The sequence below is a fragment of the Papio anubis genome, chromosome 7 (genome assembly GCF_008728515.1).
Source record: "Papio anubis isolate 15944 chromosome 7, Panubis1.0, whole genome shotgun sequence".
NCBI lineage: Eukaryota > Metazoa > Chordata > Mammalia > Primates > Cercopithecidae > Papio > Papio anubis.
The window spans coordinates 41,996,916-42,017,072 of NC_044982.1; the positions used below are offsets into that span (position 1 = coordinate 41,996,916).

The following is a 20,157-nucleotide window of genomic DNA, read 5'->3' on the forward strand; positions in this document are numbered from 1 at the left end:
AAATTCGAAAAATAAACTAATGTTTCTTCACTAGTACACTAGAGCACTGACTAAATGTTCTAATACATTACTCTTAGTAGTCACATAGAGCTCAAATAAATAAATAAACAATAAAGCAAACTACTAAAAATAGGAAAATGAGCTTTTCAAGAGCTTTCAGGAATTCTTTGTCTGCTGTTCAACTTTTAACCAGACAATCTGAAAAATTTTTAAAGCTTAATAATAACGAATAACCATCTTCTATAAAGTCAAAGTAGTTTACTTGAGATACAGGGACTTATCACAGAAATGGAATGTACCAGGTTACTTAGGGCATGATGTTTGAGAGCACAGTGTCTTCATGACCAAGTCCAGTGTATCCTGAATCCTTATGTTATTTGTTTCCATCAGGGAAGGATGTCTCCCGAATGATTTTGTGTTTTCTTCTGGATCAAGGGGGTGAAGCGTATGGGGGTTGAATAGACATCGAGGCTCCCCCAAGATGCCAACTCTGTGAAAAGAATTATTGGGACAGCTGAAGTGGTGAGGCCAAAGACTGACGTGGAGAGTTGAGACTGTGATTGTGGTTGTGTGTATGTGTGTGTGTATATACACTAAAGCTAAGATACACTCTCTCCCTTTTTAAAAACCTTCCCTGTTTCCATGAACTACTACTGTAGTCTAATATATGAGTCCAAAAGTAAATTCTTAGCAAGATTTTGTAGTAGCGCTTCCCACATTTCTCAAAAATGATTCTACTAATAGAAAAGCCTCAGCCTTAAAAAAATTCAGTTACAGGGCCGGGCGCGGTGGCTCACACCTGTAATCCCAGCACTTTGGGCGGCCGAGGCGGGCAGATCACCTCAGGTCGGGAGTTTGAGACCAGCCTGACCAACATGGAGAAACCCCATCTCTGCTAAAAATACAAAATTAGCCAGGCTGGTGGCGCATGCCTGTAATCCCAGCTACTCAGGAGGCTGAGGCAGGAGAATCACTTGAACTCGGAAGGCAGAGGTTGAAGTGAGCCAAGACTGGGCCACTGCACTCCAGCCTGGGCAACAAGAGAGGGACTCTGTCTCAAAAAATAATAATAATAATAACAATAATAATAATAATAAATAAATAAATCAGTTACTCACTCCTCCAAACTAGAACTATTTGGAGTCTAGCACCACTTTCTAGCAATTTTTTTTCTGGTCTAGATGGGTGTACCTCAAGATTCTCTAGAAAGGAAACTAGGAGGGCAGCAGGGCAGAAGTAAGAAAATGGGGGCTGTCATCATGGCTCAGTTCCCTGGCAGAGGGCCCCTGCCCCTTCCAGTCCCACCTGGGATGCCACCTCAAGGCACTCATGTTTCTCTTGCCAAGCCACTTACACTGGCATGGACACAGAGTCCAAAGCTCCCACATGCTTTTGCATCTCAGCTGGGAATCTGACGTCTACTTGATGATACTTTTTCTCAAAGACGTTTTGAGCTTTTTCTCTGAGAGATGGCAGCAGAGTAGACATGACTGGAGAACGCATGTTGATGGCTTTTTTAATTGCTGGGCGTTTTGCCATCATTCTCCTGTCGGGGAGGAAGGTGACATTTAGGTCATACAACCCTGTTTTCTAGAAATGTTCTTGAGGCCAAGTGCAGTGGCTCATGCCTGTAATCCCAACCCTTTGGGAGGTCAAGACGGGAGGATCACTTAAGTCCAGGAGTTCGAGACCAGCCAGGGCAACATAGCAAGACCTCCATCTCTACAAAAAATTTCAAAAATTAGCCAGGCGAGACAGCATGCCCACAGTCCTAGCTATAGGAGGATCACTTGAGCCTGGGAGGTTGAGGCTGCAGTGAACTATGATCATGCCACTGCCTTCCAGCGTGGGTGACGGAATGAGATGCTGTCTGAAAAAAAGAAGACGAGGCCAGGCACGGTGGCTCACACCTGTAATCCCAGCACTTTGGGAGGCTGACGTGTGTGAATCACCTGAGGTTAGGAGTTCGAGACTAGCTTGACCAACATGGTGAAACTCCGTCTCTACTAAAAATACAAAAAATTAGCCAGGCGTGGTGGTGCATGTCTGTAATACCAGCTACTCAGGAGGCTGAGACAGGAGAATTGCTTGAACCAGGAGTTGGAGGTTGCAGTGAGCCAAGCTTGTGCCACTGCACTCCAGCCTTGGCAACAGAGCAAGATTCTGTCTCAAAAAAATAAAATAAAATAAAATAGAGGAGAAAAAAGAAAAGAAAAGAAAGGAAAGGAAGAAAGGAAGAAAAGAAATATCCTTGAGCATAGGAAAGTCAAAAGGTCATACCTAAACTGAACAAAAGTCATGCGTTTCTTTTCCCCTCCTGATTCCTCATCTTCACGCCTCCTGCGAGGAATGTTGAACATATTGGTACGAAAGAGTCTCCCTACTTCTTCTTCAATCTCTGTCAAGTGTTGACGTCGGAAGACAATCCAAGCCACATATGTACAGAAAGTGTAAAAGGACTATAACAAAAAATAGACAAGAATCACAATCCTTAGCTGTGAAATGGAAAACTCCCACCTGTCTATATAACACAGCTAAGCAGACACAAACCCAGATGACCCAATTTCCCAATATTCCTGAAACACTGTGCAAAATTACACATGTACTCACTTTTGCACAAGAAAGATCAGACCAACAATTTAAGGTATAGCACATAGCTTGTTAGCATCCTTTTTAGAAAGGATATTCGCTAAAAATAAGTGTCTGACAAATGGTCATTTGTTGTTGGTATAAATTGTTTCATATCAAAAAGCACCAAAACATAAGTGACTCACCTCAAAGAACTTCCAGTCTTTCTGTGTATCTGATATTTTCTCCCTGTAACATAACAAGTCACAACTATAGGTTGAGAGGGAAGTTCAATCTTTCAGGGACCTAGTCTTTATCTTCCTCTAAAGTTAGGGTCATTATCTTGGCCCCAAGATTATTTTCAGCTACACAAATGCTATCAAAAGGCCTTCATAAAGAGTCTCAATACTTTCTTCTTCAACTTCCTATGTTACCCAGATAAAAATCCCTAGAATGGTAAAAAGTTAATCGATATAAATTTGGGGTAAACAAACCAGTGAGGAAATGTATTTTTCCAAAGACTTCTAGTAATTTGAGTGTTGGGGAGGTAAGGAGAGTGGAAAGGTGATAAAGAGGAAGCAGAGAACTAGAAGGTAAGGCTGCAATAAAGAAAAGGAAAATAATTAGCAAACAATAGTTATGGCTATTGGGTACAAAAAGAAACAGAAACAAAAGCCACAAAGATCTATGCCAAAACAACCAATAGACTGAGAACAGCAGTGTGCTCCTCCTTTTGATGGGCATGGGCAAACCTGAGTCTTCTCTCTTACCAGGAGTCCTTGGAACACAAATTCAATGTTAAGAATACTATACTTGGCCAGGCGCAGTGGCTCATGCCTGTAATCTCAGCACTTTGGGAGGCCGAGGTGGGAGGATCACTTAAGGCCAGGGGTTTGAGACCAGCCTGGCCAACATGGTGATACCTCGTCTCTACTAAAAATACAAAAATTGGCTGGGTGTGGTGGTGAGCACCTCTAATCCCAGCTACTCAGGAGGCTGAGGCAGGAGAACTGCTTGAACCTGGGAGGCAGAACTTGCAGTAAGCCGAGATTGTGCCACTGCATCCCAGCCTGGGTGACAGAGCAAGACTCCATCTCAAAAAGAAAAAAAAAACATACTAAACTGGCATGGGCACAATTAGTGAACATGGCCTCCCCTCCTAACAATTCTGATTCTGACTCCCAGCATTAGGAAACCAGACCTGGTCTGGGGAGCCCTTGAGAGTTGATTGAGGGGGCTATGCATCTGCAATCACTTCATCAGTCACAGCAGCCAAGGCCAGACCCTGGACACTTCAAGGCTGATCCTAGTTTTGCTTCTTTTTTAAGACAGAGCTGGAGTGCGGTAGTGTGATCATAGCTCACTACAGCCTCAACCTTTTGGGCTCAAGCAATCCTCCCACCTGCCAATCCTCCCCCCTCCAATCCTCCCACCAGACTGTAGGAGTTCAGGATGGTTCTGGAGAGCCTGGTACCCACCTCAGCCTCATAAGAAGCTGGGACCACAGGTATACACCACCACACTGGCTTTTTGTTTTTCTTTGATACAGGGTCTCACTCTGTCACCCAGGCTGAAGCACAGTGGCATGATCATGGCTCACGGCAGCCCTGACCTCCCCAGCCTCAGGTGATCCTCCCACCTCAGCCTCCCAAGTAGCTGGGACTAAGGCACACGCCACCACGACCAGCTAATTTCTGTATTTTTTGTAGAGACGGGGTTTCACATGTTGGCCAGGCTGGTCTCGAATGCCTGAGCTCAAGCTATCCACCCATCTCACCGTCCCAAAGTGCTGGGATTACAGGCATGAGCCAAGGTGCCCGACCTGCTTCTGCTTTTGTTGGAGCCTTCCTTGGAGGAACTGTGACTCTGAGGATTGGCCTTGGTACCAGGCTCTCCAGAACCATCCTGAACTCCCACAGTCTGGGAAAGATGACCCAAATCTCACAGGACCTTCGGCCTTCTCACAAGGACTTCCTGGTCTGAATGGGCCTAAACTAGCCCTTCACTTGGGGAATGAGGCCGAAGAGGTGGTTACTGGGGCCTGCCCCTCCCCTCCTACAGACCTCTTCATTATATATTGGTTTCTTCATGTGCAAGTCTTCAATAAAGAACTGCGGCAATAGCAATTACAGTGAACATGGACTAAGTATGGAGTATGTGCCGGGTACCGCGCTAAGCCCTTTACACGTATGATCATATCTAGTTTTCATAACATCCCGCACCATGCTAAGCCCTTTACATGTATGATCATATCTGGTCTTCATAACATCCCTATGGTATAGTCAACATTATTATTCCCAATTCTCAATTTGAGGAAACTAAAGTTGAGACTTAAGTCCAAAGACATATATTTAATTAGGGGCAGATCCTGTACTAAAAATCAGGCCTGTCAGATACCCACATCTGTCCTCATAACTGGAATGTGAGGAGAATAAGCTTTTTTCTTTAAAATAGTTTGCAGATAAACATATTGAACAACAGAGCTCAGCGGAAACTTTTCGGAGCAACCCTCAGCATTTCTTTTCTGTGCAACCTGAGGCCTCCACCTGAGGGGTGTGCTGATGTGAAATTTCTGCCCTTTCAAAGCTCCTCTTCTGTAACCAACTGTAAATCTTCTGCCAGCTGAAACCAGAGACCATGAACACCTGCCAAGCTGAAGCAAGAAAACCAGCCAAAGTCTGTTTTGGGAATAAAGTCAGCTTGCATTCTGGGAGATCGAGAGCAGAGCTCACAACAGCACAAGGCAAACCAGCACCATCTTAGCACGGTTTTGAAATGAGAGTGATTGCCCAGGAAACACATTTTCTTTCCTTTTCTTTCTGGGTTCTTTTTTTAGATATTAGAAGAGAAGGTAAGGCTGGGCACAGTGACTCACGCCTGTAATCCCAACACTTTGGGAGGCCGAGGCAGCTGGATCACCTGAGGTCAGGAGTTCGAGACCAGCCTGACCAACATGGAGAAACCCCATCTCTACTAAAAATACAAAATTAGCCGGGCGTGGCGGCAGTTGCCTGTAATCACAGCTACTCAGGAGGCTGAGTCAGGGAGAATTGCTTGAACCCAGGAGGTGGAGGTTGCAGTGAGCCAAGATCGCGTCACTGCACTGCAACCTGGGCACAGAGCAAGATTCCATCTCAAAAAAAGAGAAAAAAAAAAAAAAGAAGAAGAGAAGGTAACATGAACCTCTTTCCACTTTCTCTCAAGTTGCCATACACACTGGAACTCTTTCTCTCTCTTTTTTTTTTTTTTTTCTTTTTTTTGAGATGGACTTTCACTCTTGTTGCCCAGGCTGGAGTGTAATGGCACGATCTTGGCTCACCACAACCTCCGCCTCCCAGGTTCAGACGATTCTCCTGCCTCAGTGTCCCAAGTAGCTGGGATTACAGACATGCACCACCACGCCCAGCTAATTTTGTATTTTTAGTAGAGATGGGGTTTCTCCATGTTGGTCAGGCTGGTCTTGAACTCCTGACCTCAGGTGATCCGCCTGCCTCAGCCTCCCAAAGTGCTGGGATTACAGGTGTGAGCCACGGCGCCTGGCCTAACTCTTTCTCTCTTAATGCCCAAAGCAAACTGATGTAACCCATACTGCAAAAATTAAGTACAGAATGTCGTGGGTTTCTTCTTACCATTCTGATTTAGCCCTGCATATGAAATAGAAATGCGCCCAGGAAATGGGTGCATACAATGAATACATTTGGGGACTTCAAAGTTAAAAGCTCTACATATTTATTTCTAGCTGGTATATTTTGAGTCGTTTTCCTGTCTTTTTTGGTATTTTATAATTTTTATATTAAGTACATATACTTAAAATAAATTGATTATAAATTTAAAATTTTATTGATTATAAAATAAAATTGGCTGGGTGTGGTGGCTCACACCTGTAATTCTAGCACTTTGGGGGGCCAAGGCAGGAGGATCGCTTGAGCTCAGGAGTTCAAGACCAGCCCGGACAAGTTGGCGAAACCCGATCTCTACAAAAAAACACAGAAAAAAAAAAATAGCTGGGAGTGGTGGCACACACCTTGTAGTCCCAGCTACTTTTGGGGCCAGGTGAGAGCATTGCTTGAGAACAGGAAGTTGAGGCTGCAGTGAGCCGAGATAGTGCCACTGCACTCTAGCCTGGGTGACAAAGTGAGACTCCATCTCAAAAAAATAAAAAATAAAAATTAATTTAATTTAATTTTAAAAAATTAAAATAACAAAATTTAAGCCTCTCAAAATTGTCTGCAAATAGAAATGGGGTTTAAACAATACAATCCGTGGAAATACAATACAAGTCATAAATGTAATTTTAAATTTTCTAGAAGAAAAACAAGTGAAGAGAAACAAGTGAAGCTAATTTAATAATATATTTTATCTAAACCCCCCAAAACATTATCATTTCAATATAGAAGCAATATTTCTAAAGTACTGAGATATTTTATTCATTTTTAGATTTTCTGTGTACAGTGCTTATTTTTCACTTACAGTATGTTTCAATTTGGACTATCTACATTTCAAAGTGCTCACTAGCCACTTGTGGCAAGTGGCCACCATGCTGGTGAGCACGGACGCCATGCATTCCATGTTTGAGGACACAACCCAAAGGAAAGAGGGGAAAGCCAGCCTGGTAGTAAATCTAGAGATTTTTAGTGGCCTGTTATGATGCTTTCTTATTCCTTCTTGCTACCTTAGACTCTTGGCTCCAAATCAAAATGAAGAAAGTATATTTTATGATTTGTCATTCCTAAAGGGAAACAAAGTTTAGTCCCAGACTTCTGGGCTGGGAAGAAAAAAAAGTTGTGCTCCCCTATTTGCCCCCTGCTGCTGTAGGTATAATCAGGTTTCAATGAAGGGCAAGGTCTGCTCTATACAAGACAGTATCAAAGGGATGTATTTTAGGGGAGGGGAAAGAGGCTTTGGTGCAGCATGTGATTGGGGGTAAGGGCAGAGGAACAGGGCTTAGGGATAATTTATACACCTGAGTTTCAAAAAGACTCCCTTTTTCCCCGTCAGCCCCACCGCTAGCCTCTCTGGTCACCCATCAAGTGACAGCTGCACTGAGAACAGTGGAAGAAGGTATAAATGCTAGGGTCAAGGTGGGGGTGGAGCCAGCATTGGCCATCACCAAAGAAAAGATCTAACTATGGCATGTGCCTGCCACCAAGGAGGTTTTCATATCTTAACTTGGAAAACACAGAGAACTTTTATTGAACATGTTCATCAAAATTCTGCTAAAGCTTTTGGGCTGTCAGGGTTCCTCAGACATTTAAAGGCACATGCTTCTACTTCTCAAGAGACATGAAAGCACTAAATTAACAGCACCCAAACTGCTGGTTCTACTAAAATCTTTAATCCTAGAGATAAATAGCATAACGTGTTGTAGTCCAATATTAAGTGTGCATATGAGACAAAACAGGGACCAACCCCCCTACACTTAGGGACCTGCCACCCGACCCCCACCCCCAAACATGAAAATAAAGGAAAGCCTTGAGTTCCTTTAAGGGAAATTCCAGGCACCTAGCTAGCTCTGAGAAGTAAATGAGCAACTTGATAAGCAAGAAGGTAACAGTAGCTTAAAAGACAGCCAAGGAAGTTAGAGTCACAAGATGTTTGGTTCTCTATATAAAGTAAAAATAACATTTTAACATACGTCCCTGCGTTGTTTTTTAGAAACTCAGACTCCCACCAAATGGGTCCACTGGCATGTAGACCTCAGATAAGAGGAGATTGAGGACTGAACTCTGACTGCATTCATTGTTCTAAAGTTCTTCCTGAGAGGCCTAGAAGAAGTCATGTCCACGAGCCAGACCTAACACATCTTCCTACAGACCCCAAGTTTTTTAAACAAAGCTGCTCTACCTTAACCAAATCAGAAAATCTTTGAATCTGCTTATGACCTGTAAGGCCCCGCTTCAAAATATACTGCCTTTTCAGTCCAAACCAATATATAACCTCCATGTATTGATTTACAATTTTGCCGGTAACTTCTGCTTTCCTAAAATTTACTCCTGCCTTTAAAAACCCTTGCTTGCAAGCCATCAGAGAGGTCAGGTCTTAAGCGAGAGCTGCCTGATTCTACTTGCTTGGCGACCTGCAAATAAATGCTCTCCTTTCTCCTGATATTACAAACCACAGTGTGGATGTTTCACCTGACTGCATCAGGCAAGCAGACCCCAGTTCACTTCGGTAACACATATCTGAGAGAGAAAAATCAGAAAACACACATGCAAATATTAGCTTACTGAAATCGGAAAGAAGTGAAATGTTAAAATGAGTTAATCACCATAACTGGCAAAAACATTGTCCTCATCTCCTCCTACGTAAAAGCCACCAAAAGAACAATATAAACTTCTGAATCATGGCAAAAACCTGTTCCAGTCTGTCTTCTGTGTCCTTTGTTCAGCGTCTGACCTGTATGGAATTTGTTATGTGGGTGGTGAGATCTACGCTCATTCTTCTATAAACTGCTATCCAGCAGGCAGAGGAAACATGGGTTATGTCGCACACGGTGCAAAAATGACTAGCACCATCTGGAAATGAGCTAGTGCTAAACAGAGGCCATCACCTACTTTCAAACATATGCGTTCCTTTAAAGGTTTATATAAAAATTGCCTTGGAAAAAGTACAATTACTTCAGTGGTACAATTATGCCGAGAACTAAAAAATATTATAAATTCTCTAATTATGGTATAATTGTTTATAGTTTGCTGTTTATCCCAACATTAGTTTGCAATGTATATGTGTTTTTAAAGATTAAACCTTAAGTATGAGAAATTTAAAAAAAATTTTTTTTTGAGGCAGGGTGTTGTTCGGTCACCCAAGCTAGAGTGCAACAGCACGATCACGACACATTGCAGCCTCAAGCTCCCTGGCTCAAGCAGTTCTCCCACCTCAGCCTCCCAGGTGGCTGGAAATACAGGCATGCACCACCATGCCCAGCTAATTTTTAAATTTTTTTTCTGGAGAGAGGGTCTCACTGTGTTGCCCGGGCTGGTCTTGAACTCCTGGGCTCAAGTGATTTTCCTGCCTCAGTCTCCCAAAGTGCTGGGTACAGGCATGAGCCACTGTGCCTGGCTAAAATCATTTCTTAAGAGCAGGTTTTTGTTTTGTTTGTTTGTTTGTTTGTTTGTTTGAGGTGGAGTCTCACTCTGTCCCCCAGGCTGGAGTGCAGTGGCGTGATCTCGGCTCACTGCAAGTTCCGCCTCCCAGGTTCACACCATTCTCCTGCCTCAGCTTCCTGAGTAGCTGGGACTACTGGCGCACGCCGCCACGCCCGGCTAATTTTTTGTATTTTCAGTAGAGACTGGGCTTCACCACGTTAGCCAGGATGGTCTCGATCTCCTGACCTCGTGATCTGCCTGCCTCAGCCTCCCAAAGTGCCGGGATTACAGGAGTGAGTCACCGTGCCCAGCCCAAGAGCAGGTTTTTTAACCTTAAATCCTAGTTTTCTAACTAGAAGTGACACTTTAAAGACAAGAGATCAGTGTCAATAGTGATATTGTAAATGATTGAGTAGGAAACTGTAAAGATAACTGTAATTTTATCATAATGCTTTTCTTAAAAACTTTGTCAAGAGAAAACACTACTTCTTTCTAAACAATGAAGTCTACAGCAAGCTAAACCTCCACCAGCAGCCCTAGACACCAGCAAAAGCTTCCTGTTTTTGGATCACAGAAAGGTATTTTTGATGCTGAAACATCCCCAACTTCTAAGTATCTCTATGTTATATCTACTACTATACCACGCTCATCACAGATATTAAATGTAACAATTCCATTATTTTATATATGCTCTTGTCCTTTTGGGTTTCTTTTTTCTTTTAATTTTAGGTTTGGGGGTACATGTGAAGTCTTGTTACATAGATAAACACGAGTCACGGGGGATTGTTGTACATATTATCACATCACTCAGGTATTAAGCTCAGTACACAATACTTATCTTTTCTGCTCCTCTCCCTCCTCCTACTCTTCTCACCTTAAGTGGACCCCAGTATCTGTTGCTTCTTTCTTTGTGTTCATAAGTTCTTATCATTTAGCTCCCACTTATAAATAAATGAGAACATGCAGTATTTGATTTTCCTCTCCTGTGCTAGTTTGCTAAGGATAATAGCCTCCAGCTCTATCCATGTTCCCACAGAAGGCATGATCTCATTCTTTTTTATAGCTGCAGAATATTCCAAGGTGTAAACATACCACCTTTTATTTATCCAGTGTGTCATTGTTGGGCATTTAGGTTGATTCCATTGATTCCATGTATTTGCTATTGTGAACGGTGCTGCAACGAACATTCGCATGCATATGTCTTTACGGCAGAATGCTTTACATTCCTCTGGGTATATACCCAGTAATGGGAATGCTGGGTCGAATGGTAGTTCTGCTTTTAGCTCTTGAGGAATTGCCATACTGCTTTCCACAGTGGTTGAACTCATTTACACTCCCACCAACAGTGTATAAGGGTTCCCTTTTTTCTGCAACCTCGCCAGCATCTGTTATTTTTTGACTTTTTAATAATGGCCATTCTGACTGGTATGAAATAGTATCTCATTGTGGTTTTTATTTTTTACTGTAACCCACAGAAAGAAATATATTTAATAGAGTCCTCAATACACACTGAAACAAAAGTCTCCTAAAACAATACTTACTTTTACTTTTTATGATGTACTCTGATTTTTAAAGTTCTAGTCTATTCTCTTCAAGACTTACTAAATTGATTTTGAGATCCATTAATGTGTTGTAACTTGTACTTTGAAAAACATTGGTTTAGGAACATTACTGTAAGAAAGAACAACAGGCTGTAGAAAGCTGAATGCATAAAAGACGAGGACTGACTGTACTTTTAAAAGATACAAAAAGCGCGGTGATGAAATACCTGTAATCCCAGCACTTTGGGAGGCCGAGGCGGGTGAATCAGCTGAGGTCAGGAGTTCAAGACCAGCCTGACTAACACAGTGAAACCCCATCTCTACTAAATACAAAAAATTAGCCAGGCGTGGTGGCAGAGGTTGCAGTGAGCCAGGATTGCACCACTGCACTCCAGCCTGGGCAACAGGAGTGAAACTCTGTCTCAAAAAAAAAAAAAAAGTCCAGTCGTGGTGGCTCATGCCTATAATCCCAACACTTTGGGAGGTCAAGGCAGGCAGATCACAAGGTCAGGAGATAGAGACCATCCTGGCTAACATGGTGAAACTCCATCTCTACTAAAAATACAAAAAATTAGGGCATGGTGGCGGGCGCCTGTAGTCCCAGCTACTTGAGAGGCTGAGGCAGGAGAATGGCGTGAACCCAGGAAGGGGAGCTTGCAGTGAGCTGAGATTACGCCACTGCACTCCAGCCTGGGCGACACAGCGAGACTCTGTCTCAAAAAAAAAAAAAAAAGAAAAAATAGTAATCATGGCAGCAAAGCTTAAAAATGCTATGATGTTGGATATGTTATCAGAAGCAGACACCAAGACAGGACTGGACATGAGATTTATTGGAGGAAACGATGGTGACAGAAAATGAGAGAACTGGAGAAGGCAAGGAGCGCTGTCACACCTCAATGCATGTCTGACCCTGTGAGAGAGGAAAGGCAGGAGGGTCTGGGTAGGAAGGAACTCAGACAGTGGCAAAGCTCTAGGAAAGTTTTGACCAGGCCAAAGGGGAGTCCTCGAGCTGAAGCTGTCAGTCAGAGGAGTCCCGCAACCGTGAGGAATGGGCCTGCTGCACTCAGACACTGGCAGGAGGCAGCCTATGGGAAGCATGGTGCAATGGGCTGAATGTTTGTGTTCTCCCAAAATTCGTATGTTGAAATCCTAACTCCCAGTGTGATGGTATCAGGATGTGAGGACTTTGGAAGTAATTAAGTCATGAACATAGAGCCCTTATATATGAATTAGTGTTCTAGAAAAGAGACCCCAGAAAGCTCTGTCATCTTCTTTCTGCCATGTTGAGGATACAATGAGAAGCTGGCAGTCTGCAACCTAGAAGAGGGCCCTCACCAGAGCCTGACCATGCTGGTATACTGATCTTAGACCTGCAGCCTGTAGAACTGTGAGAAAGATATTTCTGTTGTTTATAAGCCACCCTGTCTATGGTACTTGGCTATAGCAACCCAAACAGGCTAAAACATGTGGCCTCAGTGCAGACCTGGTGGTGGATTCAGGCGCAACAGCTGGGGCCACTGCTCAGTTACACTCCCTGAGTGCCACATTTTCATGGTCCCATGCTGGAAAGCAGAACCAAATTTGTCAACTCCATAAAAGAACTGCAGCAGCAAAAACTTGAAAGCTGCAGAACGGATGTAGTAGAATAAAGAATGGGTGCTGTCAGGGATACACATTAAGAGTGTATTCCCAAGTCATGAAAAATCACACACACATGGTGAATCGAATCACACAGATGGTGGGCCTCAGAAGTGGATCGAGGACATCTACCACTATAGAAACAGGGGTGTGAAAGAAGCGAAATGGCCAACAATGACAAGAAACAACCAAAACACAAAGAAAGTGAGCCTGAACTGAAAGTATATCGATGCAAACATCAATAAATATCAAGTTCCAGCCGAGAGAAACTTCATATGTATATCTGTTTTTTAACTTTATAAACTAATATAGCTCCTTATGAATAGCCAAGAAGAAATTAGAGAATATATGCCTGTGCCCCTCAGACCCTAGGTAACTTGGAAAAAAATCTACCCAACTAAAGAATGAATTAGGGCCGAGTGCCGTGGCTCATGCCTGTAATCCCAGCACTTTGGGAGGCTGAGGTGGGTGGATCACCTGCGGTCAGGAGTTTGAGACCAGCCTGACCAATATGATGAAACCCCATCTCTACTAAAAATACAAAAATTAGCCAGGCTTGTTGGTGTGTGCCTGTAATCCCAGCTACTCGGGAGGCTGTCAGGAGAATTGCTTGAACCCAGGAGGCAGAGGTTGCAGCGAGCAGAGATAGTGCCACTGTACTTCAGCCTGGGCGACGGAGCGAGACTCCATCTCAAAAAAAAAAGAAAAAAAAAAAGACTGAATTAGCCACATACAGTCTCTGTCCTGCCTTTTCTTTTTGTAGGTAGTCAGAAAAGATTGGAACATCCAGAAAAAGTGAAAAAAGAAAAAAAAATTGCAACCACATCTCATATTTTTAAAGTTCATTATATGGGAGGGTAGAAATTGATGCTCAAATGAAAGACATTAAAACACAGATTAAGCAAAACTTTTAGTAAGAGTTGGGTAATAAGAAAAAATAAACTGGAAAAATAGGGTAAGAACAGCAAAATATAAACACAGAATTTCATGAAGCATTTTCAATTACCAAGACTAACCCAAAAAAGGGACCTCAAATTATGTTTTTCCATTTATCTTTTGTCACAGCAACATGTGTTCTTGAATAAGACTCTTAAAATTTACACATGATATATCACATTTAAATGTGCATACTATTTGACTCAGGAATTCTAGTTTAAGGAATTTATCTTTAGAACAAACTAGCAACTTATCTCAAATAGGCAAAATGGCCAGATAGAACATTGCCAAAGGTAAGAGGAGCGACTCTTGTTATCAGATGTTAAGTCACACCCTTTCCTGCCTGGCTCCCACCTATGCTCCTCAGTCAAGTGTCCCTAAGAGACACCCCTCACTCTCCTGCTACAGGTGCCCACTATCTGTCTATGCCGCTATTGTACTGACCAGCAATCTTTGCTTTCCTTACTTGATGACTCCTCCATTAGACTGTACACACTCCTTGAAGACTGTATGTTCTTTGCACCCTAGCACTTGGCACCATAACTACCACATAACAGGCACTCAACGTGAGTTGAATAAATCAAAGAAAAATATCAGCCATATAGTCCTGTATTTATAACAGAAAAACTGATCAATAAAACTCAATAGGAATTCCCCAAATTGGGTTAAAATATTAGAAAAATTCAACACCTAATAAATAAGAAATGTTACAGAGTGTAGAGACTAAAATCACTAAGTATTGGAAAGTTGGATATTAGTAAAGACAAAATATCTTAAGATTCATAACTCTTCTTATATGTTGTAACAAATCTCGAATAGATCAAAGATCAACATTTTTTAAAAACCTTATTGTTTAAAACTAGGAAAGAAAGGTAAATAGTTTAACCTAGGAATGGCAAGAACTTGCATGACTCTCGAGTAGCATCAGAAACAAGGTAGACGTATTCAAATAAATAAAAATGTGAAACATTTTCCTAATATGTAAAAACATAAATACCAAAAAGAAAGCAACAAACTAGAAATACAAATGACCAATCCTTGCTATGGGATACATATTTTAAAATTATACAAATTTTCAGCTGAGCACAGCGGCTCATGCCTGTAATCCCTGCACTTTGGGAGGCCAAGGCAGGCAGATCACTTGAGCCCAGAAGTTTGAAACCAGCCTGGGCAACATGGAGAAACGCTATCTCTACTAAAAATAGAAAAATTAGCTGGGCATGGTGGTGCACATCTGTAGCCCCAGCTACTCAGGAGGCTGAGGTGAGAGGATCACCTGAGCCCGGAATGCAGAGGTTGCAGTGAGCTGAGATCACACCTTGTCACTACACTCTAGCCTGGGCCACAGAGCAAGACTTGTCTCAAAAAAAAAAAAAAAAAAAAATTATACAAATTCCCAGTTTCCATTTAATAGATGGTTAAAACTAAATGAACAGGCAGGCAGCAAATTATTTTACACAGAAAGATCACAGCCTCCACCATCATAAAAGATACTCAGTCAAGGCCGGGCTCAGTGGCTCACGCCTGCAATCCCAGCACTCTGGAAGGTCGAGGTGGGAGGATCACCTGAGGTCAGGAGATGGAGACCAGCCTGACCAACATGGTGAAACCCTATCTCTACTAAAAATACAAAAAATTAGCCGGGCATGGTAGCAGCACCTGTAATCCCAGCTACTCAGGAGGCTGAGGCAGGAGAATTACTACCTAGGAGGCAGAGGTTGCAGTGAGCCAAGATCGTGCCATTACACTACAGACTAGGGGGACAAGAGTGAGACTTCGTCAAAAAAAAAAAAAAAAAAAAGATAGTCAAATAAAACATCTTTAAGCTTTTTATACACCTTTAAACTGTCAAAAATATTAAAGTAATAAAATCCAACGCAACCAGATATACGTACTGCTGATGGTAATACAAAATGTCTTAACCTTCTTAGAGAACAATCTAGCAGTATGTATCAAGAGCTACAAAACTGTTTGTGGCCTTCTAGGTAAATATACTGTGGAAAATAAGCCACAAGGAAATAGTCCAAATGAACAAAGCAGTTTGTATAAAGCTATTCAATGCAGAAATATTATAACACACAAAAACTAAAATTATGCAAATGTACACAAAAAGAATGGTTAAGCAAATATGTATGTTACATAACAGAATCCTATTCAAAGTGGTAAGTGAAATCATATAATCAGAATAATAAGAGAAAGTACCCCAGAAATACAGAATACAAAAATGTATATACCAACAACTGTGTAAGTATGCTCATTAACAAAGCCGGTCTTTGAAAATGTGGAGAATGTAGAAAGAGACACATCATATACTAGGTTCTTTTCCTATGGAGGGGAAAATTATTTTCCTATAGGGGAAAAAAGCTGTTCTGGCTGACATGGTGTAGATCTGGGGCCTGTTGTGAAACTCAGAGAAGGAGATTCTGAGTTAAGGGTTGATATTTTCGACCTTGTGATCCCAAACCTGTGATGAGACTCCTCTTTAAGTTTTAATTACAGTGGTGTAAAAATAGTCATCCTAAGGTAAAAATGATCTTCCCACAAAGAACCATCTTAGAATCCACACCTTAGCAGCTCCTACTCACAATTGTTGCTGCTGCAAAATAAGCAGTGAAAGGGTAGGGAGACACCTAATCCCCCTGCACTACCAGCCCCACAAGCCTCCTGCCCAAGGGAGCCAAGTCTGGCAGCAAGAGCCCTTCATGGTTGAGAGCAAGATTTCACTGAGAGACCATGTCACTCAATCTCAAGCAGTGGAAAGTTTTAAAAATATCAGCTGAGATTCTGAGATTTCTTCCACATGCACTTCGCTCTCTCAAAGGAGACATTACAAGGGTTTGGGACAGATTCTCACCTGAGCCCAATTACTCTGGACAACAGAAGAAGGAACATTTTCTCAAGTTAACCAAAGCCAAATGTAAGCATCTTAAGGGTGTGGGTCTATGATGGAGTGATGATCTAATGAAGTGTAAAATGTGTGCTTACTTTCCACAGCACATGTGATGCTTATCCGGCATTGCCAAGCCCAGCACAAGGATACAGTACTTCTGCGCCAAGTACCTCTGTGCTGCTTCTAATTCACTTAAAACCAATTCCATTTCTTTTTTCTCTACAAGGCCTCTGATGGGGGGGGGGGACAAAAAAAAGAGAATTTGGGTTAATTTTCATAAATTCCTATATTAACTAGCAAAAAGTCAGAATTATAATTTTTTTTTTCTTTTAAGACAGGGTCTTGCTCTGCTACCTAGGCTGGAGTGCAGTGGTGCAATCATAATTCATTGCAACCTCAACCTCCAGGGCTCAAGCAATCCTCCTGCCTCAACCTGCTAAGTAGCTGGGACTATAGGTGCACGCCACTATGCCTATCTAATCTTTTTTTATTTTGTGTAGAGGCAGGGTCTCACTATGTTGTCCAGGTTGATCTTGAATTCCTGGACTCAAGTGATCCTCCCCTTGGCCTCCCAAAGTGTTGGGATGGCAGTGTGAGCCAGTGTGCCCAGCCATAAACTATTTTGAAAGAAATACAAGTGAGTCAACAGACTTCACTTACCAATGAGTTTATTTTATTTAAGCAGTGATATAGGAAAATCCTTAAAGTCCCTTCGTATTTAATCAATGGAATCAGCATCTCAAGTTTACGGTGTATTTTTGCTTTTTTTTTTTTTTTTTTTTTTTTGAGACACAGTCTTGCTGTGTCACCCAAGCTGGAGTGCAGTGGCATGATCTTGGCTCACTGCAACCTCCACCTCCCGGTTCAAAGAATTATCCTGCCTCAGCCTCCCGAGTAACTGGGATTACAGGTGCCTGCCACCATGCCCGGCTAATTTTTCTATTTTTAGTAGAGACAAGGTTTCGTCATGCTGGCCAGGCTGGTCTCAAACTCCTGATCTCAAGTGATCCACCCACCTTGGCCTCCCAAAGAGCTGGGAGTACAGACATGAACCACCACGCCCGGCCTATTTTTGCTTTTTTATTAGATTATACTTCATGTTATGTATCCCCAATTTTATATGCAGGTAGTCCTAATTTATACAGAACAGCTCAACTAACAAATTATCTATACTGGTTGCTGAGGCAGTTAGCAGCCTACTTTCCTGCTATTTTCCTAAAACAACCGTGGAGGCTATGTACCTCAGCGTCCCCTGTGTTCTCTATGTCATTACTGAGCTTGGGGGCTCAGCATGTGAACAAGGACCGACACTCAGTTCTGAGTGTAGTTGTGTTTGCTAAGGAGGCATCTGTGGACTACTACTCTGGGAACTTTGGCATCAATTACAATAACACTGCTTCCCTGTGAAACCAGCCGCAGTTCCAATTGAATTGCAAATGAACTTTCTCAAAGACAAACTGTTCTTAGGTTACAGCATGTCTGAAGCCAGATTTTAAGTTTCTGCTGTACAATACAGTAGGAAACAATATTGCTGATGATACATTCCAACGTACTGTTATTGAAAAGTGAGTTGTACTCTTATTGAAAAGTGAGGTGTCACTAGACACCAAATGATATTTACTCTAAACAGGGACAAATGACTGCCCCTTCTGATATAACCATTAGACTGACTCCAAGAAGATATGCCATGAGGGGAAGGGGGTGTATTTAAGGATAATACAGACATTTCAAAGCAGAAAATGTTATCACATGTGATGAAAAGGCTTATGAGTCATTGGAATAAAATGGATTTCTGGAATAAAGTGAGCTCCAACGTTAAGTGCCCAAATGCCATATAACCCAAACACACCCCTCCAGACGCACCCCAGTGGCCACACCCCTGTGCCTGTTTCCTTCAGCAGCCCCACCCTCACTGGTCACCCTACTCTGCCAGAGCTGCCAGTAGCTCATATTCTTCTTTTGCTGTAGAAAACAACCAAATCAAACTACAACCACCAAGGAATGCCTTGAAGCTTTTAGGCCAATGCTTCTCAAGTTTTAATAAACCTATGAATTATGAAAGAATCACTGGGGATACTTGCTAAAAGTACAAATTCCCAGTGCAATCCTCTCTCCAAGATTCTGGCTCAGGAGTCTGGGTCTAGCCCAGGAAATTTAAAACAATCTTCCCAAATGATTCCAAGGCAAGTGGTCCCTAGACCACATATGCACATATACATAAAGGACTGATGTGTTGAAATGGAAAAAAAAGGAAAAAGCTATGAAAAAAAAAAAATACTCAAGAGAAGCTAACCTATATACAAAACTCCAGGCAGAGGTGGCCTGTTTGCACCACATTTCTGTGTCTGGAAACCATTCCCCCATACTGTTTTCATCTAATTTTGTAAAACTGCCTTAAATACAAACCCAGTTAGTGGTTCATTTTTAAAGCACATTCTTTAAAAATGCAAACAATAATGCTGACAAAATTTTGCTGAAATGGATGTGCTTATGCATTGCTTGTAAAAGAAAATTGGCATAATCCTTTGGGGAAAAAACTGAAAATAATTTCAAGAGCCATAGAAATTATCATAAATTTTGATCCAATATCATCTCTCCTGGAAATTTATTCTTTTTAAAAAATCATCCAAAATTAGGAGGAAATTTTTATGCATGAGGACATTCAATGCAATCATTATTTATATATCAGAAAAACTAGAAATTGCCATAATATATAAAATAGAAGGTGATACGGTTTGACTATATCCCCACCCAAATCTCATCTTAAATTGTAGCTCCCATAATTCCCATGTGTCATGGGAGGGACCCAATGGGAGGTAACTGAACATGGTGGCAGGTCTTTCCCGTACTGTTCTCATGATAGTGAATAAGTCTCATGAGATCCGATGGTTTTATAAGGGGCGTTCCCCTGCGCACGCTCTCTTGCCCGCCACTATGTAAGATGTGCCATTGTTCCTCATTTGCCTTCCACCATGATTGTGAGGTCTCCCCAGCCATGTGGAACTGTGAGTCCATTAAACCTCTTTCCTTTATAAATTACTCATTTGGGTAGTCTTTATCAGAAGCATGAGAACAGACTAATACAGAAGGATAAAGGGAGCAGCAATACAGTCAGATATTGTTTAAGGACTTGATGCTTATTAACCTAACTTATGAGTGAGTCTCCCACGAGATGTAGCCCAGGCATCAAAATCTTTACCCTTAACCACTACAATATACTGCCTCTTAGTAGGTAAGTCAATGCACACACATTGGCTTGATGGAAAACTATGCTACCATTAAAAATTATAATTATGAAGATTATAATAACTTGAAAGTACATATGATATTATGTTTAAAAGTACATACAGACTGGGCACAGTGGCTCAGTCCAATAATCCCAGCACTTTGGGAGGCTGACGTGGGTGGATGACCTGAGGTCAGGAGTTCAAGGTCAGCCTGGCCAACATGGTGAAACCCTATCCCTACCAAAAATATAAAAAATTAGCCAGGCATGGTG

At 42.0% G+C, this 20,157-nt stretch overlaps 1 protein-coding gene across 3 annotated transcripts in view; it reads right to left on the reverse strand.

Annotated features, from left to right (window-relative positions):
- Window positions 1–243: 243 nt before the first annotated feature.
- PPP1R36 (protein phosphatase 1 regulatory subunit 36) overlaps window positions 244–20,157 on the reverse strand; it is a 43,982-nt gene continuing 24,068 nt past the window's right edge. For 2 of the 3 annotated variants that reach the window (XM_017961244.3, XM_017961243.3), the window contains 4 exons: window positions 2,775–2,817; window positions 2,281–2,459; window positions 1,355–1,546; window positions 244–490 (listed from right to left, as the gene is read on the reverse strand). In XM_017961244.3, the coding sequence (XP_017816733.2) occupies window positions 304–490; window positions 1,355–1,546; window positions 2,281–2,459; window positions 2,775–2,817 (601 nt within the window). In that variant the 3' untranslated portion in view covers window positions 244–303. Of the gene's footprint in view, window positions 491–1,354; window positions 1,547–2,280; window positions 2,460–2,774; window positions 2,818–16,753; window positions 16,889–20,157 lie in introns of all 3 variants that reach the window. The other variant, XM_009211726.3, reaches the window with a different exon arrangement.